General features: G+C 35.3%; 2 protein-coding genes across 3 annotated transcripts; one reads left to right on the forward strand and one right to left on the reverse strand.

Annotated features, from left to right (window-relative positions):
• Positions 1-2546: 2546 nt before the first annotated feature.
• LOC107638305 (uncharacterized) lies at positions 2547-18370 on the forward strand. Its single transcript, XM_016341519.3, has 20 exons — positions 2547-2807; positions 3044-3128; positions 3256-3412; positions 4277-4349; positions 4521-4564; positions 11079-11121; positions 11196-11414; positions 11533-11649; positions 11980-12051; positions 13434-13478; positions 13828-13907; positions 14002-14066; positions 14145-14211; positions 14329-14442; positions 15171-15244; positions 16125-16222; positions 16350-16409; positions 16489-16557; positions 16635-16688; positions 18051-18370. The coding sequence occupies exons 3-20, from the start codon at positions 3282-3284 to the stop codon at positions 18114-18116; spliced, it is 1491 nt and encodes a 496-aa protein (XP_016197005.1). The 5' UTR covers positions 2547-2807; positions 3044-3128; positions 3256-3281; the 3' UTR covers positions 18117-18370.
• Positions 18371-19660: 1290 nt separating this feature from the next.
• Positions 19661-25773, reverse strand: LOC107638304 (U6 snRNA phosphodiesterase-like protein). 2 transcript variants are annotated; one of them, XM_016341518.3, is made up of 7 exons: positions 25300-25773; positions 24297-24486; positions 23792-23881; positions 22433-22682; positions 22243-22339; positions 20097-20162; positions 19661-19892 (listed from the first exon to the last, which is right to left on the reverse strand). In XM_016341518.3, the coding sequence occupies exons 2-7, from the start codon at positions 24442-24444 to the stop codon at positions 19701-19703; spliced, it is 843 nt and encodes a 280-aa protein (XP_016197004.1). In that variant the 5' UTR covers positions 24445-24486; positions 25300-25773; the 3' UTR covers positions 19661-19700. The 2 variants fall into 2 exon arrangements, with proteins under 2 accessions (XP_016197004.1, XP_016197003.1); XM_016341517.3 differs by having other exon boundaries at positions 22243-22342; positions 25300-25570.
• Between the last annotated feature and the right edge of the window lie 1597 nt (positions 25774-27370).

A 27370-nucleotide genomic window follows, 5' to 3' on the forward strand; every position in this document is an offset into this window, starting at 1 on the left:
TTTATTTTCAACTTTTTCATTCTCCTCTTTTTTTTCTTAGTTATAGGAAAATAGTATGTGAAATTGTTGTTGATTGTAGAAATCAAATTGACAAGAATGCAAATTGATAAGTTTACTATGATCATGTTTTGCAACGTGCAATTATTAAACTGCAAATAAAAACACCACCTGATTGAAGATTAAATTATAATAACGAATATGCAAGTTTCATTTCCATAATGATAATAATGTCATAGTAGCACTTGTTACATTCACCAACATTGATATCTATTGTATATCATCATTACACAAAACACTGAAACCCTTTAAAATAGAACTACCTAATCAAATCCAAACTTAAACACTTTAAACAGATTCACTAGAATGTACCCTAAATGTGACTTATATATAAATCTATTCCAAACATAGTCATCAAAATGAACTTTAGTTCAACACAAGTAAGTATTACAAAACATAAAGCACCTCAATTCTTTTTCCTTGGAGATATGAATTTCGGGATGGGAACAAACTTCATGAGCTCTGCCAATTTTATTGTTGTCCCAGACCTTGTTCTTTGCATTGGGTGTATATTTGCAGAGTTTGGGAGTTGAGTTGCTCTTCTTTTAGGAGGCAATTTCTTTGACCGGGTAGGTTAGAGTGAAACAGATGGAGGAACTTGCAAAATATTTTGTTAGTTCTGCTAGAAAATGTAAAAGCAAGATTATTTATTGCTTTGAAAATGAGTTGGGAACTCTTATATCTTCATTAATCACTTGGTTGTGAATAATTAGGTTGAGTGAGTTCAACCTCTGAAGCTGCAATATCGTCTCTAGTACTGTTTGTAGCATCATTTCTAGGGGCATTAGCAGCATCATTTCCAGTATTGTTAGCAGTAGCATTATTATTTTCATCAGGGGCAGTATTAGCAATATCACCAGTATTTGTAATGGGTTTATTAATTAAAAATGCAGAACAGAGCACATTGGTTGCAAGGGTTCCATGATTAACCTCTGTGTGAACAATAATGTTCTGTGCATGTGGTTTCTTCAATCTTGCCAAATCTCACAAGTTAGCAGGAATTTCCAAAACGACTGTAAGGAGCTCCTTTTAGTTTCACAGTAACACATTACAGAGAATGAAGAAGACGAAGTGTCAAGGTTTTCTTGGTGTTTTGAAACTTATGAACGCCATAGTGAAAAGAACGGGAGTTTTAACCCCCAAGCAAACTGAAACAACGTCGTTTTCATTGGGTTTGGACGCGAAACCAACCCAACGACATCTTAGCTATGTCCAGCGTGTTAGGTAAATATGTTAGATAAGCATTTTGGTGACGGAGATCATTGTAGGGCCAATCGGAATCCACTAATGCTAATTTGAGGGTTCTAATTAGGGCCAATAAAATTGTAAAAGTCAAATTGAGTATCGGACCAAATTTCAGGGTGAAATTAAGATTTAACTCTATTTTTGTCGATAATATAATTTAAAAGTATTTTTATGAATGAAAAAATACTTTTGGTGCATTTTTGGTAGGGGTGGCAATATGCACCATACCTGTGGGTACCCAACCCGACCGACCCGCACCTTATATAAGTATATGTTATATACTTATATAAAAATGTGTTTAAAGTGTATGTTAAATCAAAGACTTCTCACTAAATACAAAAAATGCTTAGTCACTAAACGAAGATTATTATTTGATAAGCTAATATTTTTTTTACATAAAGGTCAGTTCTATTTTAAATTAGAGTAAAGTATCGTTTTTGTCTTCAACGTTTGGCATAAGTCTCAAAGTTGTCCCTAATGTTTCAATCGTCCTATTTTAGTCCTAACGTTTCAGAATTGACTCAATGTTGTCTTGCCGTTAGGGATCCGTTAACAGAATTAACGGCGGGACAAAATTGAGACGATTTTGAAACATTAGGGACTTAAATAGAACCAAAACATTGGGGACAAAAACGATACATAGAAATAAATTTTAATTTTATCCTTTAATAATATCAATTTTTTTACTGTACATAGTATTCAATTATTTTTTAATCATCTGTAAGTAAATTACGCTTAATCACATTACTATTTTCATTCTAATAAATTTTTTTATATTTTTATATTAACTTATTAGAATGAAAGTAGTAATGTGATTAAGCTTAATTTACTTACAGATGATTAAAAAATAATTGAATACTATGTACAGTAAAAAAATTGATAGTATTGAAGGATAAAACTAAAATTTATTTCTATGTATCGTTTTTGTCCCAAACGTTTTCGTCCTAGTCCCTAACATTTCAAAATCATCTCAATTTTGTCCCGCTATCAATTAGGACAACATTCAGTTAATTTTAAAACGTTAGGTACTTAAATAGAACGATTGAGACGTCAGAATAATTTTGGAACTTACCCTAAACGTTGGGAACAAAAATAATACTTTACTCTTTAAATTATCAAGTTATAGAATAATGTTACATTTTTTTTAACTCGCACTTAGGATCGGATATTCACGGTTAAAAACAAATAAGGTTAGAATTGGAATATTCTCAACTGCAAATTAAGTAGAGTTGAGTTTAATAAAAATCTCAACCGCAGGTATCAAGGTTAGGATTGCCTCAAAATCCTAACCTTTGTATCCATCGTAACACCCCTAATTTTTGGTGATTTATTTTTTTTATAATAAAAAAATCCTCCCGTTTTGGTTGTGGAAGTACAAGGAAAAGTAAAAAACAATAACCCTAAGCCACTAATTCGCCATTCATCCACAAATCGCAATTCCTATCTGCTGCTCTGGTGGCGCTGGTGCCGCCGCCGGTGCCCTCTGTTCCGCTCGCTCCGATCAGGTCTGCTCAGTCTTCTCTTTATTGGAAAAAAAAAAAAAATCCTTTTTGTGCTACTTAGCCTTTAAATTTTATTGTTGAACCTTGAACAATGCTGATGCTGTTTGATCAATATGTTGCTTCTGCTGCTTCTAATGACTGTTATTGTCATTACTTCCCTAACCTCTCTTCTTGCTTTCTTCATTTCATTCTCATTTTTCTTCTTCTACGCGTCTTTTTCCCTCTTTTTCTATATGCAGTACACTTAAGACCGCCGCTGATTCCTGAACTTGCGCTGGAGAGGAAAGAAACACTTTAGTGGAGGGCTCGCTGGTGTTTATGAAGGTAGTTAGGGTTCAATTCCATCACCAAATTAGACCATTGATTTCAATTCCATAGTTTTTAGTAGAATTGAATTCTCATGTGCTTTCCAAACGCCCTGTTAGCATAACCTGGCTTCCTTGCTTTGTAGTACTCTAGAAGTGGAAAGCCGAAACTATGGAAAAAGAAGAAGGGGGAGTGAAGCAAAGAATGGTTATGTCTGATGAAGAGGAGAAAAGTCGTCGTTTGAAGCTTGAAGAAGCTCTTGAAATCCAGTCCCTTAGGCGCATCATTAGTGCATACCTCAAGTATGACCTATTATTATTATTGTTCTTGTTGTTCTTGTTCTTGCTCTTGCTCTTATTGTTATTGTTATTGTTATTGTTATTGCTATTGTTATTCTTGTTGTGACTGTTACCTTTAAATATGATTTCTTTCCTCTCCAATACATTGATGCTGTCGAAGTGTAAACCCCTATTTGGCACTCTAAAGATTCTACTTTTGTGTGGGGGAGGTGAAGTTTATCTAGCTTTTATGATCTTTGGGGGCGACATGAGTGCTTTTCTTTTATTCATGGACTATTTTGTTGGAACTTGAATTGTTTACGTGTCAAAATGGCTGTTTACCCTTCTTAGAATGTCTCAAAAGGAAATAAAGGTCTCTTTCGATGGCTGTTTTATTTTTGTTTTCGCTTGTTGTGGTGAAATATAACTCTCCCTAAAACATGATTGTAGTGACATAATTTTATTAAGATATAATATTTAATCGATTGAAATGATTAGTATTAACTGCTTATATTCAAGACGGATCACTTTTGCTGTTTCCAGTTTGGGCAAGGTTTCTTTGTTCGAATGATTCTTTTTATTTTTTTTTACTTGTATTCTATTACTTCTGTTGTACTTGGTGATTTTTTTCCTTTTTATTTTTGAACATCAGCATAAATTTTCAGTTTATAATTTGAAAATGTGCAAATGCACCTATATTCATAAGTATGAAATGCCTTTGAAATTCTGTTGCTTTCATTTGTTCATATTATTGTTATACTTGTTGTAATTTATTTATTTACTGTATGTTTATTAGCTTTAAAATTAATTGTGTCTCTAACACTATCATCTAACTCGTTGAAAGAACACTCAAGGTATCTACATTTCTTTCATTGACTTTGCGTGCAGCTATCCTGATGCTGCAGAGGAGGATGTTAGTCGATATGAGAGATCTTTCAGAAAGCTTCCGCCTGCCCATAAGGTATTAGTTTCTCGGTTCCCATTCCCTAGCACACATGCTATGAACACTGGCACAATTCTAATGCCTTGTAATAGTTCCTTTGCTGTTCATTTGTTGCTGTATGATTTTCCTGAAAGTGTCTGTTCATTCTTGTAACCCCTTGCTTTCTACCACCTCTTCTTGTGTCTGTAGGCTTTGTTATCTCATTATCCTCAAAAGTTTCAAAGATTGCGACGGTACATTTTGTTTACTCTCTGCTTTTTTACTCTCTCTCCTCTCTCTCTCTCTAGGAGTAATAGCAGCTGGATGGAATGATTAGAGCCTTTGAACTTTTTTCTACATACTTCTTTGTTATGTGATTTTCTTTCTTTTCACTCTCAGAAATAAATTCTGTACAATTTGATCATTTTAGCTTTTGAAAACAAAATAAAAGTTCTGTTTTAAGCATTTAGCTTATCTTGGTCAGCTTATGCCAAAGCATGTTTGGTTTAAATTAATAAAATAAAGTATATACAGATGCACACATACCTTAAAATCCTTCCATAACTGTCAAACCTTGAATCAGTTGACCAAATTTTGAATCATGAATTGTGGTATATGGGTGCTTTTGTATGGTAAGATTCAAAAGCATCATAAAATGCCTAAATAAAAAAGAATTACATAGCTTTCTATAAAAAAAAAAGATGCTTTAACAAAAAGAAAATGCTTAAAAGGTGCAAAAAGTAATTAAGTTTTAGTATATGATTGATGAAATAGTAAAGTACTAAATTGATGCATACGCTAATACCCAAATACTATCATAAGCCACTTCCATGTTGTAAACTCATAAAAGGTCATATTTAATTTTAAATGGTCATATCCAATTCAAAAATGAGAAAAATGCTGGCAAGCAGAGTCAGGGTTTAAGGAATAGAAGAGATTATGCAGCAGCAGGGCAGGGAACAAAAGAGGCAAGTAGGAGAACATGAAGAATTGTCTGTTTTTATTGGAGAATTAGAAATTTTACCGGCATACTTTATAGTGGAGGGAGAAACCTAGAGAGAACTTTATTGTAAGAATTGAGAATTTGATTTTGATAGAAAAAATATATTTCAGTAGAATAAAAGAGAATAACAAAGGAGGATAAACAATCCTTGCACAAAAAGCTTAGCTCTGAAACATGCAACAATGCATGTCAATCCCTTTGAATATCAGCTGAAGATACCCAATTAAACAAACCATGTGTTGAGGATCAAAGGGACGTAAAAAAGGAAATCGTTGAAAAGGAATCTTTGGAATTCCTGGAATTACTTTACATCGATATGCACTAGAGCCTTACAAAAACTCCGGACTTCCATAGAATCTTTGCACTTTTATGTTAGCCAACGCCTTTGAACTTAATGAGAAGAACTTGCTGTAATTTCATAGGGCAAAGCCATGATTCCTTTAAGATACCAAAAAAGCCAATTCACATAGAGGTGCAGATCTTGCCACAGGATGATGCATAATAATTTCTATTATCCTCCTCCTCATCTTGATGGAATGCCCCCTGAAGGCAACCCCTGTTAGGATTGAGAACTTCTATTCTGTTGTCTACAGTGGAACTTTGGGTTTTGAGTGATAGAATGGAGACTAAGACTAGGGACTTGCGTTTTAGAGAACCAATATGGTTTCTGGAAGTTTAATAAAGGAACCAATTTGATTTTAGCTGAATATAGATCTTATGGAAAAGTAGGGAATAAACAGCAAAACTAGAGATGTCAAAGAAGGACTGGAATCCCAAAATTTCCCCTTAAACAAAAGTAAAATAGGTATATGGAAGTTTGGCAACAGGTATGCTAGCACTGCCGTGGATGTTATAATTGAATATCATAATACTGCTAGTTAGTCGACAGTTATTTCATACAAAATAATGAAGAGATAGCGGGAGATGTTAACCATAGCATTTGTGCTTGGTGGATAAAATGGAGGTATGAAAGGTTCCTTTAAAGGTTAATGTAACCTTTTATTGTGCAATAATTAAGACTAGTGATACTTTACGGAACTAAATACTAAATGAAGTGCCAACATTAAAAAGTTTTGCAGAAAAGGAAATGTTGTCTTCAAGGAGTGGTCATACATGAAATGATAAGATTAAATGTATGAATTCAGAGGAAGTAAGAGCGGCACTTACTAAAGGAAAAAATGGTAGACTTGTGTCTATGATGGTTTGAACTTGTTAATTGAAGGCAACAGAAGCCTCAAGGATATTGACTAGGTGAAGGACAATCCAACAATAAGGATTTTAAAATGACAAATAAAGACTCTTAATAGTCTCAAGACCCATTTCAATGGTTCTGTAGTTAACTAGTGCCTTTGAAGAAGTTAATTTGGCAAAAGATAATAACATCATTTGATCTCCACAGCTGGTCTCATTTAATGACAAAAGTTAATTGGCACCTTTGAAGATGTGAACTTTGCCAAACAATAAAATCATTTGATCCGCTGATCTAACCAAATGGGTGATAGAGTTTGAGAAAGAAAGGGAGGAGGGGGGAGAAGAGTGAGACAAGAGAAGAAAGAGTTGATATTACTGAGTTCAAGCACAGTTCTGTTCTTATATAGATGGCAGAATAGCTTATTCAGTAAGTTAGTTCAAAGGAGTAGAAGAGACCTGTCATCCTTAAGTTAGTTGTAAGATCTATCCTAGCTGGCACCTTTAACTGTCTAACAAATCCACTTAATTGTTTTTGCCACTTCTAGACTCTTACTTGGTCACTCTTCAACTCACATTGTTATGCCCCTTGAAATTGGGCTCGTTGCAGGCTTGGAATACTGTTACAGCTAGCTTAGGTCTAATCTCTAAGAACCTTGCTTTAGACACTGCTTTAGTGGGTATATCTGTTGGTTGCTCGAGTTTATGTGTGCCATCAACAACTTTTCTTCTCGGACTCTTTCTCTTAGAAAAAGATTCAACTCCATATGTTTGGTCCTCGAGTGCAAGACTGGAGTGTGAACAAGCATAATCTCACTCAAGTTATCATAGTATACTACTGGTCTTGCACCAGCAGTGGGAACCTTTAGTTCAATGCATAAGGACTGAACCCAAATTAGTTCAGCTGTGAGATCCACAATGCTCCTATATTTTGCTTTCACACAAGACATGTGATCATCAACATCCGCTGTGCAGTTTACATCAGAGTGTCCCTTGAGGTTGAGGAACTTTGGTGTTGCTGCCTGCCTAAGTGTGATCCCAAGTTCCAAGGTTCCAGCCAAACAACGAAAAATCCTCTTAACAACCTTCTAGTGGCACTCCTTAGGTGTAAGCATGAATTGACGTGCTTTGTTGACATTGAATGAAATTTCTGGACATGTAATAGTGGCATACTACAGTGCTCCTACCACGGACTTGTACGGGATGGATCAGAAATTGAATCATAATCATTGTTTTTGTGGGACAGTTTGAGGCCAAAAGCCATGGCTAGTGTTTGAGTCTGGTGTAGGTACATCTTGTGACTGAGGGTGATGTTGTAGTGGATTGTGACTTAAGAAAGATGTTTGGGGTTGGGAGGAGACCACGAGTCATAGACCTAGTGATGGGTCTATCTCCTGGAGTTGTAAGTGAGTGAAGGAGGGCTATATGGGTTATGTACATGTAGTTGAGGCTGTAGAAGATAGTGGAGAGTGTGTTGCAGGGATTTTGTGTGTGTAGGGGTGGGTAACAGTGGAGGCTGCTGAATAGGTGAATCAGGTGGAGTAATAGTGATGTTTTTTGAGGATAAAGATGCACGAGTGTGCTATGGAGAATGCTGTGCAGTGTGAGGAGAATTATGATGCAGATTTGAGTGTGCAAATGCCACTCGAGATGATTTTAGTGACATGTGGAGGTTGATACAATGAAGCATGAGGGAGAGTATTAGATGATGCATGATGTTGAGGGGTGGTCACTGCAGTGATTGCATTTTGGGAAGGTAATGAAGTGAGTAGCTATATATGGAGTGTGTGGCAGGGTGTTTGAGGGAGAAGCCACTAGATGCTCCTTATAAGGAAACCTGGTCTCATGAAACTTGTCATCCTTATAATTGAAGAGCTTGCCTTGGTTGTCTTAACACCTAAACCCTTTGTGTGATTGACTATAACCCAAAATGATGCATTCAAATGAGTGAAATACGAACTTATTTTTATTGTTATTGTAGGGTCCTAAGAATGGAAGACATGCAAAGCCAAACACTCTAAATTGTACCACCTCGCAAATGGTTAGAATATGTACAGTGATGAAGGTGGAATTCTGTTTATAGTGTCTGTGACAGTGACCACTGCCTCTTCCCAAAACGAGAGAGGCATGGATGCATTTTCTAAGAGTGTTAAAGCTGTTTCTACCAAGTGTCCCTGTTTTATTTCAACAACACCATTTTTATTGTGGGTGTGAGGACATTAGCCTATGATTTATTCCTTCTTATTGAAAGTATTTGGAAAATGCTCTATATTCAAACCCCCCTCCCTAAATTAGACTGTACAACTTTTATTTAGTTTCTAAGAATAGTTGTGCCAAAGCTTTAAATTGCAAAAAGGCTGCGAATGCTTCTAATTTAGTTTTAAGAAAATAGGTCCAACTGAATCTTGAGTACGCATCAATAAAAGCAATATAATACTTGTATCCATTATTAGAAGTGATAAGGGATGGTCCCGAAAGATTAGTAAACACCAATTCTAAAGAGGGGAGGCAATGTGCCTTGCCAAGACAACACGTAGAGCAGTGTTCAGTTGCATTTTTATTCATGAATGGAATCTTACAAGTCTTTAATACATGTGAAACCACTTTGTTGGGTCTTGGGTGCATCCACCAGTCTATGGTGCCATATGCTAAATGTGTTGCAATCTAAACTAGAATAGAAAGCATGTTTTTGGAATTTTTGATTTGTTGAAAGATTATCTTGTTGCTGATGATGTTGCAACTGGGAACTCCTGAATCTGTATAAGCCATCTCTGCCTGCTACCCATTGGAGAAGAGAGCTCTAGTGGCATGAGATTTAACTAAACAGTCGTAAGGCCAGACCTAAAAAACAATTATTGTCTAACACAAATTTGCTAACACTTAATAAGTTCTTTGTAATTTCTGGAACGAACAAAAGATTGTTTAGTTTGAGTGGCTGTTTAAAGGATGTTATGATAGATCTACCAGTGTTAAGATAGACAAACCTTGTTCATTACGCACACAGAGTTAGTCAGATCCATTATAGGGTGATGCTTGCATGAGGTTTGAGAATTCAGGAGCGACATGTGAGGTCCCTCCATAATCTGGATACCAGGTTGAGTCTATCACTGATTTAGGTGTTGCGGCAGAGGCAGAGAAGTGTGAAATCGATGGTGCAGGAGTCCTGGTAGGGGCAACTAAGGCATTTGGAGGGAGCTGTGATGAGTGAAATGTAGGTGCAGGTGTATATGCATGAGGTGCAGAGTTGTGAGACATAGCAGAATAAGGAGAATGAGAAATACTTGAGTGGTTAGCAACGTAGTTGGGAGATTTAGAAGATAGTTGGCATACAGTGATGGAGGTAGAGGTGTACACTGAAACACCTGATCAAACCTATGTTAGCAGTTGAAACTCGTATGACTTGGCTTGTTGCATGGCTGACAGATTGTGGAAGATAGTTGGCATACGGTGGTGGAGGTAGAGGTGTACGCTGAAACACCTGATCGAACCTATGTTAGCAGTTGAAACTCGTATGACTTGGCTTGTTGCATGGCTGACAGATTGTGGAACTGCGACCTGAACGACCACTTTGTCCCGGGCCACCATGGCCAACAGATCTCTACCAACACGGTGACCACCACATCCGCCTCTGAAACCTGTGTTGGTCTGAGACGCAAAACATGCCCAAAGCACTCGTGCAAAGAACTTCATTTTCAATTTAGGTCGAGCTTCGTGAGTCATCAGATGCACCTCCACTTGAAGCACAGAGTATGGCTTAGGCCTGGTGTTTATGGAGGTGACCAATGCATTGTATTCACTTCCTTGCCTAGCGAGGATGATAGCAATGTGTTCCACTCCCGATAGAGGCCAAGGTGTTCACGATGGCTTAAGTGCGGAGGAGATATTCATTCAGAGGTTGCGAAGTGTTTGCTATTGTGCTCAACTCTACCTTCAGTTGTTGCACCCGAGCTTGTGTGCAGCAAGTTTCAACTGCACTTGCCACGACCCACAAGCACTCACATCACAGTCAACAAGTGTGAACACCAATTCGGTCATTGTCGACATCAACCATGTGAGGAGCGTCTGGTCTTTCTCCTCCCAGAGCTCATACTCGTTGGAGACAGTTGTTGAGAGCATCCTCCGGCGACATAAATTTCAGAGGATGGACTGATGGAGAGCGCACCGATCAATGAGACTGAAGAGCCGATAGGACTTGATGATGCCATGAGTAGAAAGTTCTGATCATCGAGTCAGAGAGAGATACTTGGGAGAGGACGCGGAAGAGGAGGAGGAGGAGGCTGTCTTTGGATCCTCCTCCAATGCTGGGGGGCGACAAATTTCTCAGCGGAGGCGTTGGAGGAGGATCCATGCTATGCAATCTGAGGCTTTAGTTGTTTTGTTATTAAATGGTCGTTTGCTGTTGCTCATAAGTGATTTTACTTGCCATATAATAATTTTACTTGCAAAGAAAATTAGTGGTCATGGATGTGATTATATTGACCACTAGTTGTCCATATGTTATTTAATACTGTAGAGGCCAAGTTTTAAACTCTAAAGTTACTGAAGTATTATATTTTCTATGCCGTCTAATGGTGCAGGTGTATTGCAGTAAATTCTCATTTCATATTCGGCATGCTTCAGGTCATAACTCACTCCTGTAGATTGTATTTTTCTGTTATTATAATGTTTGATATTGGTAAAATGAACTCTTTCAGGCCTTTGAACCCCCTCTTGATATGAGCGGGGACATAGACTTAAGCAGAGATGCACATCCTGAGCATGGTCAAAGGGATCATTTTGTCTCTGAAGGGATTAATGCTTGTCCATGTGAGTCTGCTCCATTGAGAATAACATGTTCTGTATCTGGTCAACATGCTTGTGCAGAAGGTATCAATGATACACGTAGATCATCGGCACCGGTGCATGCCAATGAGGTTCTGCAGCATTTGACTCCATGACCCCTTTTGATTCAGTAGATAAGAATTGTGATTTTTCCTTGGTTCCTATCATTGTTTTTTTCATTTAGAAATTTGACTCTGTAGATAACAACAGGAAGTGGACATTGAGAGTCACCATAATTCAAATACTGGGACCAATCTTCCAAGCTTGATACATAATGGAGAGATCCGTGAATATGGTGGAGCAGCCATCACCGATTCCAATAACAATGTCAGTCCTCTTTCCTGTTTTACATTTGCAGTTCCCCAATCCTCTTTTTTTAAGAATTTCTGGGTTGGTTTTATGCTGTGCCAAGCTCATTGATGGCAACAAAAAGCTTTTTGATATTTTTCATAGTAATTGTCAAGTGAAAACTTCAATTTATTTCTGGCAATATCTTCCTGCACTTTGCTTTTATTCTCCTGATAATTGGTGCTGACCAGCAACATCTTTTTTTTTTAATTTTAAAAAAAGTACTATTAATATTTTGTATTGACCAGTGAATGTATATGTTGTGCTATACTTGAATTTTCTCATCCTTTTATTTCTGCTTTATGTCAGATCTCTTCTTCATGTCAACAATGGTTAGAGCCATCTTTGCAACTGAATGTTCCTTTAGTTGATGTTGATAAGGTACATTTATTTTTCAGCTCTTTTTTGTTCTTGTTATCTGTTTAATGCTAGGAATTAGGATAGTGCTAAGTTTTGGATTTTAGTTGGTTGAAGTATGTCTTTTTCTTTTCTTTTTTGTGATTTTACTGGCCTGACAATGGAGATGGACAATGCATTGTTGAATTTGTCAATATTAGAAGTCCAATGTTGTTTGAGAATACAACCATGATAGTCTTTATAAATGCTTGGCGATCCGCATCCCTTTATATAGCTTTTGTAGTTGATTTAGGGACATCTAATTCTAATATAGTATTAGACCTTTTGCTGTTTGTTAGTTCGGCCACCGATCTGCAAATGTCAATCCTGTAAACTTCACTTTTCAAATGTCTAGTTGAAGGCATAACGGGTGATTATAAGTTCCACAATGCTTAGGTGAGTTAGGGCCGCTCAATTCTGATAGTCATTTAAAAATTTGTTGTTGGCATGCTGTTGTATCACTCCACACGTGGCCTTGGCCAATCTTTTCTGTTTCTCTTTCCATGTTTTCTATCTTAGACCATCTTTGTCTCCCCCTTCTTGGCTGCTGCAATGGAGACTTCCAACACCTTGTTCTAATATGACACAGGAAATGGATCTGTTTTGCCTTCATTTTCTCTATCCTTTCTACAGAATTTGATCCACAGATTTGTCATCAACTGAGTGCTGGTACCCCAAAGTTCATTATAGAAGTGAATCACTATCCATAGGCAGAAGTTGAGTAATTTTGAAACCACTGCTTCTCAAACAGTGAGAATGACAAAATGAGTTTTGATGTTATGCAGCTTAACATTTTCCTGTTGCTTCCATCGACAATTTGTTCTGGACTCGAGGGAATCTGTAATTGTATGAAACAATGAACCAATAATTATCAAATAAAATGATGCTATTCTCTAAGATCATTGAAAAATAAAAAAGATAAGTGCATGGTCAATGTACTCTTAACTTTGAATTCTTCACACTAGTTAAGTTTGAGAACTGAAATGCCTGCTATCAGACTAATATCCTGAATGATAATTGTTACCAAATTTGGATGAAAATGAAATTATGTGTGCACTTTGTAATGTCACTTTTCAGAAGTTCTTTTACATTTTCTTCATTGTGACTATAAAATGATGCTTGTCAGCCTGTCTCCTCATCATTTAATATGGAACATACATTCTCGAAAGAAATAAATGGGGTTTGTCTCTAAATCACTACACGACCTGGAAAACTTCGGTGCTTTAATTTTCATGATCAGTCTATATCCTGCTGCATACCATATTGTATGATTTTTACATTTCTCCTTCTGGATGCTTTTTATTTTGCAACTTTTTAGCATGGCAATATTGATGATTCTAATTTTGGGTTTACTGCTTTTTCCTCAGGTGCGATGTATAATTAGGAACATAGTTAGGGACTGGGCTGCTGAGGTACTTCTTGTTTAGTTCTGACTTCTCCTTGCTTTTTAGATATTCTATTTTTGCTATCGTATGAAAAGTTTGATTTGCTAGTTTAAACAGTGCAATCTGAAACATTGTGTTATTTCCACCACTGCTGAGTGGTGTCATATCAATAACTGAAGGATGCATGCATGATACTGTGTGAACTTAATTAGAAACAATGAAATGAGCACATTCTCTAAGCTTCACTCGTCATTTCCCTCATGCTATTTTGGTTGTTGATTCCCCACGTCCATTACCTTTTTGCCCGCCGTGAACCCATTACTTGGCAGTTTGCTAAGAGCTACTCACTTATGTTTTCTGATATGTATCTTATTAGGGTAAGAAAGAACGTGATCAGTGTTACAAGCCAATTCTTGAAGAACTTAATCGCCTGTTCCCTAATCGCTGTAAAGAGAGGTAGAGATTAACACTGTTAACACTAGCAGAAAGTCCTTATTTGGGTGTAGTATTGCTCAATTTGTGTACTAAAAGCATTCAATTTCTCAAACAGTCCACCTGCTTGCTTAGTTCCTGGTGCTGGACTCGGTCGGCTGGCTCTGGAGATTTCATGTTTAGGTTTGTGTATTGTCAGGGTTACATAGAAATATGTTTTAGATATCATCATTATAATAGATATTTCGTATTATGTTGCAGGATTTGTCAGCCAGGGAAATGAATTTTCATACTACATGATGATATGCTCAAGTTTCATTCTTAATCAGTAAGGACAATGAATTGTCTCTTTGTTGTCAGTCTTACTAATGATAAAACTAATCACCTGTTTTTGAGTCAAAGTAATGACTGGTGTTCTGATTTTGAGTTTCCTCTTTTTCTTAAGTTCTCAAACTGTTGATGAGTGGACAATATACCCTTGGATTCACAGTAATTGCAATTCAGTGTCAGATAACGACCAACTTCGTCCTGTTTCCTTACCTGATATTCATCCAGCCAGGTATGTACTTGTATAAGAGAAAAAAGCCAAAAATAACTACAAATATTCGAAACTTACAAATCCATGAATTATATTATATGTACAATTTCCAACACCACATGCTGGAGCACATTACATAATCCAAGCTTGCAAAAGATATGCAATGTTGTTAGGAATCAGATTTAAGGCTCTGTTTGGGTTCACTCCCACCCATACTCGTAGTATTGCAAAAATAGCAATACTAACTACACTGATTTCACATATACAAGGTTCCCTTGATCATTTGAATTAACAGATTCAGTAATAACTTCATTGGAAAAACCTTTATCTTACGCAGTGCACAGTATCGATCAATATGAATATTTTTGTGTTCTCATGAAAATAGGTTACTCAAATACCTACTTGATTATCACAATATAGCTTCATTTTCTGAGTATCTGCAAACCACTCATGAATTTCGTTAGGCGAAGTAAACCTCCTAGTAGTTGTAACCATTTTTCAGTATCATGTGCTGAATTTCTCCAAACTTTTAATAAACTTTTCAGTGTCTAGGGAAAGGTGGCATCTAAAAAGTGTAATGTTATGTAAGTAGCCTAATTTGATAAAAGCATTAGTGCTGATACCATGGCTTGATCCCATGGCCTTGACGTCAAAGACTTTTTTCCCCTCTTGTTCATGTATGTATGTATGTATGTATGTATGTATGTATGTGTGTCTCCTAACATTGTTGGTTGCAACTATGGAAGCAGTGCAGGAATTACTGAAGGCTTTTCCATGTGTGGAGGTGACTTTGTTGAAGTTTATAGTGATTCAAGCCAAGTAGGTAGGAGAGATTATCTTTAGCTATATATATTTTCTATCTAAAATCACATATCTATGGCTCTAGCAGGGTAAAATTCATTTTTCTGCTCAATCCTAAATGTAAACTTTATTGTTCAACATTTTGTCAAATTAGGTGTTATGGCAGGATTTGGATAAATGATTCCTGACTTCTTACCAACTTAACTTGAGTAGAGAACGAGCTGCTATAGATGCTTGAGAGTCTGAACTGATGGCTTCTAATCTTACTACAAATGAAAATATGGTCTTGGCACAAGTTTTTCAGTGTACATGTCCATATCAATCTGAGTAATGTCCTCAACAAGAGCCTTGCTTACTATCTGGAGCAATATCCCTCTTAGAACAATAGAACATCTCAAATTCTCAAATCAAACTACTAACCTTCCTTACCGTGGTCGCCATATTTAATAACTATGAATTTACATCATCATCCTCATGCAATTTAACTTAGGGTATGTTTAGTTGGGGGCTAAAAGTGGGGGTCAATTTTACCTAACTGAACTACATGTGTAATTTTATATTTTTGGATAATGTTAAACTTTATGTTACTGATTTTTAACTCTAATATATTTCCCCATCTAAATAGAATAACGTAGAGAACTATTTATAGTTGCCCGTAATAACTTGGAAATTTTTATCAAATAATAACAATAATAATTACTACCGAGTTACTATGTCAATTTTTAGACACAAACAACAAAATGGAAAGGAAATTATTCAATGATATGTGTAACATGTATTTTTATCTTGATAAAATGAACATTATAATTCTTTCGTATCTAATTATCTGTACTGAATGACATTCAACATCATAACACTCTTTGCTTTTTGCAATTTCTAATGAGACTTACATGGCCAAACAGGTGCATGGGATGCAGTTGTCACTTGTTTCTTTATTGACACTGCTCACAATATAGTGGAGTACATCGAAATAATTTCACAAATTTTGAAAGACGGAGGAGTAAGTTCCTTTATCCAAAATTCCTTGCATCTCTCTTCTTTCTTATCCTTCAATTGATAAACTTGTTGCATTTCACATGTTGTATTGTCCATCATGCTATTGCTGGCTGACATCGACACAATGACAGGTTTGGATAAATTTTGGCCCTCTACTTTATCACTTCGCTGATATGTATGGGCAAGAAGATGTAAGGTTCTTTTTCTTTCGGCACACAGCATTGTATCTTATTATCTGGTGTTTTGTCTTACACTGAAATTTGTCTGTAGGAGATGTCCATTGAATTGAGTTTAGAAGATGTTAAAAGGGTTGCATTGCATTATGGATTTGAATTTGAGGTAATATAATCTGATTTGGATAATGATCGCTTATGTTTATTGTTGTAACTAATCATATTTGCTTTTTCTAAATACAGAAAGAAACAACCATAGAGACAACCTACACCACAAATCCTAGATCAATGATGCAAGTAAGCTTCAAATCTTCTCTACTCCAAGCCATATGTTTTCTTTCTTTCTTTCCATAATCTTGTGCTATGGGGATGATCTTGTTAAATACCTTTATGCATTTCTCATTAGTTCATGGCTGTTTATAATAGGATTTGTGTCAAGTTGGAAATTCTGAGACGCTTAATAGAGGTTTAGATGTTCATATTTATTTTTTATAATATGGATAGTAAATTCGCAACGTTTCAGGTAATAATATACTTCGATCATCCATAAATTTGGTACTAAAATAGACAAAACTAATGGGGCTTGTTTGACAAATTAATGAATAACTAGGGTGAGACCCGCCCGATGCGCGGAGAGGTAAATTAATTATATTATATAGTGTATTATAATAAGTGTTATATTATTTAGAGATTGATTAGATAATATGTAAACTAATCTTAAATTTAAATTTTTATATTAAAAATATTTTGTAGAATATTTATTTGATTTGTATAATTTTATATAATTATTCAACTAAAATATATAAATTAAAATATAGTTTATATTTTAAAAATTTAAATTCATTTATTTTTAAAAAAGGCATAGACCTTTTATATTAGAGTTGTACAAAATCATATCTTCATTTGTTGCTTCCATTTTTACATTTGCTTTAGTTGTCATATTTTGTCTTCTCATATAGTGTTATTTGGATTGCAAATAGTTAAAAAAAAAAAATTTAAAAATGAATGAGAATCAGAAACATAAAAAATATAAATGAGTTTTATAATAATGATATATTTGAATATATTTAGTAAGGAGATGGGTCGAATTTGAACTTACTTGGGTTTAGAAAAATGAATGAGAATGAAAAATACAAAAAATGTAAATATAAAATTGTGAATTAAATTTATAATCATTATAAATTTGAATGTATTTAGTAAGAAAATGTGACAAATTTAAACTTGCTTGAAGGAGTTTTCGCTAATTGGTATGAGATTAAGAAATAAAGAATTTTTATAATTATTGTTATTATGACACTTTTAATGTATATTTATTGTATTTAATTAGTACTTTATGTTTTAATTGAATAATAATAGATAAGAATTTTTTCTATTATATTTTTTTAAATCTTTTACTAATAGATGATTGGTTGATTTTCAAGTTTTGCCAACTGTCAAGTAAGCAAAATTGCTGACATGGCATCGTTACAAGGGGAAATATGGCTTAAAAACACAATATAGAGAATTTAGATATCAATTTTTATATAATAAGAATAGATGTATATGGATGTTATTCAATGACATCAAACAAAAAATTTATGCATTTTTTTTTAATAAACCATTGGATATAGCAAATATCTTTTGTTAGAATTTGCTGAGTTTTATAATCCTGTTTTGCAGAACCGTTACTTCGCTGCATTTTGGACGATGAGAAAAAAATCTGGAGCGCATCAGCAAGTGCCTTGATAATTGGAGCATAATTTATGCAGTATAATTAAGTTAAACAGTTTGTTAGGCTGCTCTTTTTTGATGGAGTGGAGAGTATTCTTGTATTGATGGAACCTTAGCAACTAATTTGCCATCATTGAAAGCTTATACGCATTTACTAGAAGTAAAAGTTGCACATACCCATAATGTGTGTTTTTGACAATAAGATGCGTGTAGAATAATATATCCATTGATACCATACAATATAATAAAAACACTTACTTTGGTTTCAATTGTACTTCCCTTCAGTTCCACCAGCTTAAGAATTCACAGAACATGCGTTACTGCTTTCATCGTGAGCCGTGTATGGTTTTTGACATGTCGGCCGATATCTATCATGGAACTGCTGTTCCATGTGACCAGTGGTCAATTTATTCAGTTTGATCGAGTTTGACCAATTTAATAGTCTGAATAGTATGTAATCTTGACCCGACTGGTAAGGGACTAATTTACCAGTTTTTAACCAAACCGGCCAGTCCAGTCTGGATTTAATAACAATGCTTTTACCTGTATCTTTGCTTCTCCCCTATTCCTCATTGTTCGTGTCTTCTTCCCCTTCCTCTTCTGATTTATCACTTGACAATAAGAAGCCGTTCTCCTCTTCCACCTCCATCGGGTTCTTCACATGATGCACAAGGTGTACCCTCTCTTCCGTGCTTGCCAGGAGCTATAGTTCATTGTGAACCGTGTATGATTTTTGACATGTAGGCTGATATTATGGATCTGCTGATCCATGTGACCAGCGTTTAATTGATCAGATTTTATCGAATTTGACCGGTTTAGTAGTCTAAATGGTATGTAATTTTAATCAGACCGGTAAGAGATCCAATACACCAATTTTTTGACCAAACCAGCCAGTCCAGTCCGAGTTTAATAACAATGCTTTCACCTATATCTGCTTCTCCCATATTCCTTATTGTCCATATCTTCTTTCCCCTCCTCTTCCAATTCATCACTTGACAATGAGAAGCCGTTCTCTCTTCCACCTCCATCGGGTTTCTTCTTCCTCACAGCTTCACTGAAAGACTTCTTAGGGGACTCCATCTGCTTGAGTTCGTCCAACTGTCATATCAACCAATCCTCTTCTCTAGGAATAATAGGAAAGGAGGGCATGGGAAGTTCTTTGGAGTTGATCTTGCTCCTGCCTAGAAGTTTGATGTGGTTCATGTTGTCTTGAGTGGCCGCTGTGGCTGAAACCACCCTTCATGTGGCAGATAATGGGTGGAGACTTCATGATAACTTGGAGAAAACAAAAAGAAAAAACTTTGGGCGCTCGTTATTTAGTAAAACAACTGAACAAAGTAGTGGTATTTTTCTGGATTCTAACAGTTGTTTAATCAACTCATTCTACATTGTGTGAAGCATGATAAGTGTATCCAAATTGATACATGGGCCTATATTTCAGAAATTATATAAAGAAGCAACCTATTGTTCACATTTCACTTGTAAAAAGCTCATCATCAGTGTGTTTAAGCTTAGTATGACTTCCTTTTTTACAAAGGAAATCTATGCAGCCAAGAATATTTCAAAAAAGACTATGCTCTTCATACTTAACATTGTTTTTCAATCTGAGATTTTACAAACTGTATATATTTTCTTGCCAATCTTACACTCAATTCCTTTGAATTTACAGCTAAAAATAGATTTGTTTGGAGATTTCGCAACGCAGTTCTTTGATACCTCGTTTACAGTATTCTTTAGGGAATGGCTTATGTCACCCAATGCCCATGCTAATGATATGTGAGGCCGTGGATCCTGTAGACAGTAGGTCTAGTTGTAATATTAGAGGGAAAAAGATAAAAATAAAATAAAATTAAACATGAATTATTGATATAGATCCTGTAGAAAGAAGGTCTAGTTTGTCAGAGAAAAATCAAGAAATTGCATTGAGAGAGAGAGAGAGAGAGAGAGAGAGAGAGAGAGAGAGAGAGAGAGAGAGAGAGAGAGAGAAGATTATACCTTGTAAAATTCAGGAAGGCTATGAAGCTTATAAATTGCATTGATCAATTCAATTTGCTTTGTTATCTGAAAATCATTGAAACGGAAACACGTTTTGTATACATCACAACTAAATAGGATGAAGTAACTAGATCAAAAGAGGACAAATTAGGACAACAAGCACAATGAATGGAAGAATGTGCATAAAACTATCATGCTAGAGAATAGTAAGAAAAATGTCTTCTGATTTATGTTGCAAGTTACAACATGTTACTACTAGTATTTGATCTGATAACTAGTACAAATAGGGTATTAGTCTATTGTATGGTACAACATTATCCATCGGAAACCTATTCAGATCTGAGTACTGTTCACCGGTTTCGGAGGCAGAGCACCCACTGTTAGATGCTATGTTTTCCAGTAGAGATCAGGTTTCCAGTGCCGGCTGATTCAGTTAAGACTCCAGCAAAATTTTGGTTTGATATCCTCCTCCTCTGAATGTTCTAACTTCTAACATCTAACATCACCTTCGAGCAGGTGAGGCGGACAACAGTTTCAATTTTGTTATCAGTGAGATTTCCAGTAAATTCAGATTCAGTTTGGTTCTTCTGTCTTTGATGTTTGTGATAGAAACAGGTTTGGCTTGGTTTATAGGAGGAAAGGTAAGGAGTTGATGGGCTGATTTTTCACTGCTTTCCCTGCTTAATTCATAATTGTTGCTAGATGGCTGTTTGTTGGCTCTTTTAAGCTAGTTTAGAAGGTTTAGGAGCAGTAGTGCTAGGCCTAGCTGCTGCCTATAAATACTAGGGGTGGGTTAGTTTTTAGTTAGTTAGAAAATTCTGTTCAGTTTGTTAGTTCAGGAGAGGAAAATTCTCTCCAGAGTTGGTTAGATCCAACAGTGTACTTCAATAAGGGATTGTGATTTACAATCCCTAGTTCATCAATAAAATCCCCTAATTCTGCTAGTACCTTGATCCTATCATTTTGGTTTTGGCTTCCTGCTGTTAGCATCTTGACAATGTTTAATTTTAGCTTGATTTTAACCCGAAGGATCATATTGGAAGGTTTGTGGCACAATCTATGTGGAAAAAGGAAATTTTATCAAGAGAGAAAAGAATGTACAGAAGAGGATGATACATTTCCACAATATACAGAATATACGGCTCACAAAACTGACAAGACAATATGATGAAAGCATGCCAAGGAAGATTATTAAACAAAGTACTATGTCCTCAGCACTGAAGGGAACCTCAGAATGAAGTATACGGTATACCTCGGAAGAAACAAAATCAATAGTCAAGAAGGAAGTATACTTCAGAGTGCCTTTCCAACCAAATATATCAATGCACAGCAAGAACTGTGTTGTAGGATCCAAAACCTCTCATTTTGTTCATGAAAGCTTACGCAAGTCAATAGAGCAAACCCATGATTCTCTAAAGATACGGAAACATCTAATACAAAGAGATCTCACCATTGGATAATGCCAAAAAAAAAAAATAAGCTCATCATCTGAAATCTAGACAACAACACTATAGATATATTAGAAGACAAAGCAGGGAGAGGCCTGTGATTTTGGAGCATATCATATGGTAAATCCTATTAAAAGCTGCAGTTCTATGCTTTCACCTTGCATTTTCATTTCCTGTTTTAATTTTCATCAAGTTAGCTAATATCGTTATAATATATGTTTAACTCTATTTTCTAGATACTTTATCTACATGTATACAGATATTCTGTTGTTCAATATAATATAGCATTCTATCAACTATTCATTTGCATGATACTCTCATATGCTCCAGTAACTTCTTGAGCTGTGCCATTTTCCTTGCAAGTTGCAAGACTAAGAGAAAAAAAGATATCCTCATTGTGTGAAAAACATATTTAAAAGGTTTATTGTACAAGGTATTGGCAGTTTTACATTTCATCCTTGATGTATTTTAGTTTCGTCATGTCACCATTACCCATTATTAGCCTGAGTTTTATGGCCCTCAAGCTTTACCAATATTCTACCCAGCAGATTTATATAGAAAACAAATGAAATATAAATACCAAGCCATTAATGTCACCAGCAATGCAATATTTAAATCCAACTGATGACTTGGTGCAAAAATAGAACTCAAGAAATATAGGGCCATTGAAAAAGGAAAGAAAGGGCTGCAAAGCAAACCTCTACTAAACCTCCTTGAACAACTTCTAAGGAGAGAAAGGTGCGTGTATGATCATCATTTACGAATACCTCCCACTGGTTGAAGTCAATCCAATAACTACTTCAAAACAAGATAAGTTAAAATAAGAAGGTCAGTTGGATAGATACATGTTTCATTTTCATAATAGAATAACAATAAAAAATAACTGACTGGTGTCGTGTTTGAAGTTTCTGTCGAAGCATTGAGACCACTGAGTCAATTTGATGAACCCCTATTGGAACAGTTCGTCCCAAACTTATGTGAAACTCCCTTCCCAAGGCAACCTGTTCAAGCTTCTCATCACTTTTGCAGAGGACTTTAAGTGGGAGATCAATGTCAACAACATGAAGATTAGGTTCCTGAGAGGTGACTTTCTTCAAGAAAGTGGCTATTTCTTTTTTTGATGAAGATGAAATATGAACTGCAAAGAACAATAGCAATCTGAGTCCAACATAACTGAATATTATATAGAATAACTCAAAACTTTTGAGAACATTGTGAAGGCTATTGAAGTCATAAGAAGAATCATCCAAGTTTAAAATGGGCTTGGCTCAGGGATTGCCCAGAAAAATATGCAGAGACTAAATCACTTTTCGTCCACTTATATTCACATTCTAATCAAACAAATGCCCAATAAATAACAAGGAGATGATTACAAAATTTAGAGGAACATTATTATGTTAACTAGCATTCAAGCATTGAACCGAACAATTACGACTATTGACCACACATTTTATCACACTTGTCGTCTTATATCTTCTTCAAATTCAATTATTTTGATAGCTATCTTTGCCTAAAGGATTAAACTCTTGAATGGAAGAAAATAATGGAAGAAAATAACTAGTTCATATAGGGATCATATAATATCTAGTATCTTGAGAAGAACCATTTCACCAAAAGCAATAAATGGTTTTTGATCTTAACATTACCCATGATAAAATTAAGGAAACCAAAACTTGAATAAGACATGCTAACATTCTTAACATAGGCAACAGTATAGCAAGATCTAATCCATAAACTAGCAATACTTTCCATGAACAAGTACTACAGAACAATTTCAACATCATATCCATAAGGATTCCATAATGTCTAAGTCTAGTTCTTTCTGTTCAAATCCTAACAGAATGTTCTCCCAATGATTTTTCTACTTTTCTCTGGCTAATCAATAAGTTTCTACTTGGTAATTCCTAGGTGGAACTCTAAAATAATATCAAGTCCACCAGATGATTATTCCTTTTGAAATTTGATCCTGCACATGCAAACCAATTTTGGAGTTCCTTTTCGTTTATGCTTTCTTCTAAAATCACTACAGTACATCATAATATTTCTCCTACCCCTTCTTCAATTAATTACAAAATTTAGAGGAAAAGAAATCCATCAGACCCTCGCTATAACAATATTTCTAAGGCTCCTTCCAATACAACTCACCACCAGAGGCCAACAAAGGGGAAAAAAGATGAAAAATGAAATATAGCGGATAAGACTGTGCTTGTTAATGGAAATCAGACAAGGAGACCATAATCCACTTACTTGGTATGTATACATGTAGGACATAGTTACCATCAACATGAGGGAAACTCCTAACTCTAGTTGTCTGTCCTATTTCCAGATCTTGAGAACCTTCAGCAACAAAACAGTGAATTTGTCATCCAAATCATCATACATGCACATGTAAAAAATAAAGTAAAAGTTTGTTCAACTGCAAAATTTAATAAAATTTGAAACATATTCTAAGGTTAGTGCAATTAATGAATGTTACAAATTTCTTCGTGGATCATCAACCCTCAACCTATCCAAGTAAGACCATATTCCATTCTCTGTTGTACTTTTGTTATACAACAACAATGCCTACGACCAACCAAAAACGAAAAACAAAAACAAAAACAATATCTTATGAATAAATAGTGACTTGTCACATATCACATATCACGTGTTTAACACATTCATACTTAAATCTCTTTTGTTATGGGATGAATAGAAATCTGATGCCCTTTTGTTACAAGCTGAAAGAAAATAAACTTAAAACCAACCATACCAAGCAAACTTAGAGGGTCAAGGAGTGAGATAGGAGGTGGTGGCAACAGTGTGAATTCTTCAGAGCGAGCTTTAGTTGTACATGAAGGGGCAGCTTCAGAATCCGAATCAGAAGATCCATCCCCATAACAAGCCTTCAGTGCATCCATTGGCTTAATACTCACAGTATAGCAAGGGCGCGAGTGTGAAACCTGAAATTAATATCACAAGAAACCAAAGTAACAAAAGGGCTTCCATTGGCATATTTTCCTGGCAAATTCAATTCAATCCGATAAAAAAAACATATTGGAACTAAAGAAAAGGATCAGACTCGTATTCTAAGACAACATGCACAAGCCAACAGTGACGAAGACACAGAGAAAGACGACTGGGGACGGTGACTGGCAGAAAAGAAGATGCCACTCAAAGACAAAGATGACACAATGACTAGAAGAACAAAGCAAGCAGAACACCAGCAGAATTGATGCCAGCCAGCCACAATGAGACCCAAGCTACGAAATGTCCGCTATATCGGTGTCATAGATCTATTGAGTAGAGGAAATTTAGCAAGACGCGATGAGCCGTGATCCACTATTGATACCTTGATCTCCTCTCAAAGTTGTCCAATATCCGACGAGTGGGTTATTGATAAAATTAAAAAATCATCTACCAGAACTAAAATTCCATGTAACTAATCTCAAGTACCAAACCCAAAAACAAAGAACAAAGCTAACATTAGGCCTAAGAACCTTAGATGAAAATTGAAAACCTAACGTAATTTGATCAAACAATATGATCAGCAAATTTATCAACAATTCAATCAGAAACTTGCTCAATAATCAGCAATAACAAATTGATAGCAGAATTTCCCTTATAGCAGCAGCAACATTACCAACAATTCAATCAGAAACTTGCTAAACAATCAGCCATAATACATTGATAGCAGAATTTCCTATATAGCAGCAGCAACATTATCACGTAATCAACAATAACACATTGAACAACAAAGATTAAAACATAAGTACCAAGAAAAAATGGCAGAGGTAGAGAGGTAGAGCAGACGGGCTGAGAGGAGGAGGCGGTGGAGCAAAGCTTCACAGAGGAGTAGGAGGAGACGGAGAAGAAACACCAACAGAGAGAGGACGTGGCGGCGAAAAAGAGGCGAAGGCGGTGAAAAAGTAGCACAAGCTCCCAGCCGACGAAGTAGAGCACACAGAAGTCGGAAAGGAGAGGCGCCGTGCAACGGCGGTGAGCTTTGAGTGTGTCCGTCGGAGAAGTGAATAGCAGAAGTGCACAACAGAAATGAGAAGAGAGGGGGGGGGGGGGGTTTATCTAAATAAAAAAAATTAATTATTTACTCCTTTAAATGGGATTCCAATATTTGCAGAATCTCCAAGATGGTCCTCCAAATTCTCACAATTATCTAAAATGATCTTCGAGATCTAAATTTTGTTAGGGTGGTTCTTCATATAGAACTTCGTTGTTTTACTATGATGGACAATTTTAATAGTTAGGTAAGGTGGATTCATTTTAATTTGGATCCAATTTAGTTCTTTTCTCGATGTATAATCTTAATCTTATTGTGCAGAATATTTCTCCTATTTTCTTTTTTATTATCTTTTTTGTCGTATCAATTTGTCTAAAAAATTTATAAAGCTAATAGAATAGGAACATTTATACGTACATATACATAAGATAAATATTTTTTAAAATATCCACCTTACTTAAATTTGTTTATGCAATAAAAATAGAATAACATTTTTTTTTTGTAACATATAAGAGAAAGAAAACAAATTGATCTAAAAGTCAATCTAAAATAAGGTAAAATAATAGTATTTAGAGTCCATTTGGATAGGTCTATAAGTGACTTTTTTTAATTTTTAACTTACAAAAATGTGTAGTATTAATGTCTCGTACAATTTTCAAAATAAAATTGTAACTTTTTAAAAAAGTTATTTTGGTGTTTAAGGAGAAGTTAAAAAAAAATGACTTCTCTCATAATAAAAAACTTTTTATCACATTTCTCTTAAAATAAGTACTTTTAGAACTAAAAAACCAAATACAAAATAACTTATTTATAAGCTACTTTTAATATAACTATTTATTATTTAAAATATTTCTTCAAAAGTAACTTAATTAAGTTATTTACCCAAATTGGATCTTAGTTCAAAGTTTAAATTTGTGACCTGTTCCCTTTGTTGAAGACGTTGCAACCAAGAAAGCATCCATTCTTAAAAATTTTTGTTGACCATACCAAGTATAATGGTTTCCACCATATATTACTACATATTAAAAATAGCAAGACATGACGAGTCAATTTTGTGCAAAATATAAGATTGGACTCGATAATATAATCGTCATCTAAAGCAATATGAATCGGACAAGATAACTGATCTTATTTCTTGTAGTAGCGTTCAGAAAAATTTGCTAGCACACTTGAAGAGCAATTAGAAAAGTATAGTTTGTTGGCTTTAAAGGATCATCAAAACTATCAAAATTAAGAAAGAAAAATAAATGACAAAGATGACGAAGAGGAACCAGAAGAAACGCTCAATACAATGGGATTAGGGTTACAAATTAGGGGAGGGACCAAATTGGGTCCAAATTATAATGAATTCACGTCACCTAACTAGAATTGTCCAATATAACAAAAGATAGCCACATCAGCGTTCCGACAGCTGATTCTGCACCGAAAATAACACAGGAACCACTATAGTGCCGGAGTTCTTTCTAAGGGACCACTATAAATTTGAAACTTCGGATTAATTTAAATTCACATAATGGGCCGCTGACTGCTCATCAGCAAATTTTTTCTTGTCGACCTTTAAAGTATGGGTATACTTAAAGATTTTCGTCATTGTCGCCTCACGGTCCAACGACTTAGACTATAAATTAATATATCAACAAAAAAAATAAATGAACAAATTAAACAACTAATTCAAGTAACTACTAAAATATTAAACAATGATAAAAAAACCTACCAGTCTGCTCTTCGTCTTCATGAAGGTCGTCGTCCCACTCATATACTTCGACGACCTGGGCGAATCCCTGTTAGCGACGTTTTCAAACGGCGACACTTGAACCTGTCATTAGCAA

Source organism: Arachis ipaensis, chromosome B4 (assembly GCF_059453495.1).
Source record: "Arachis ipaensis isolate K30076 ecotype BB chromosome B4, ASM5945349v1, whole genome shotgun sequence".
NCBI classification, from domain to species: Eukaryota; Viridiplantae; Streptophyta; class Magnoliopsida; order Fabales; family Fabaceae; genus Arachis; species Arachis ipaensis.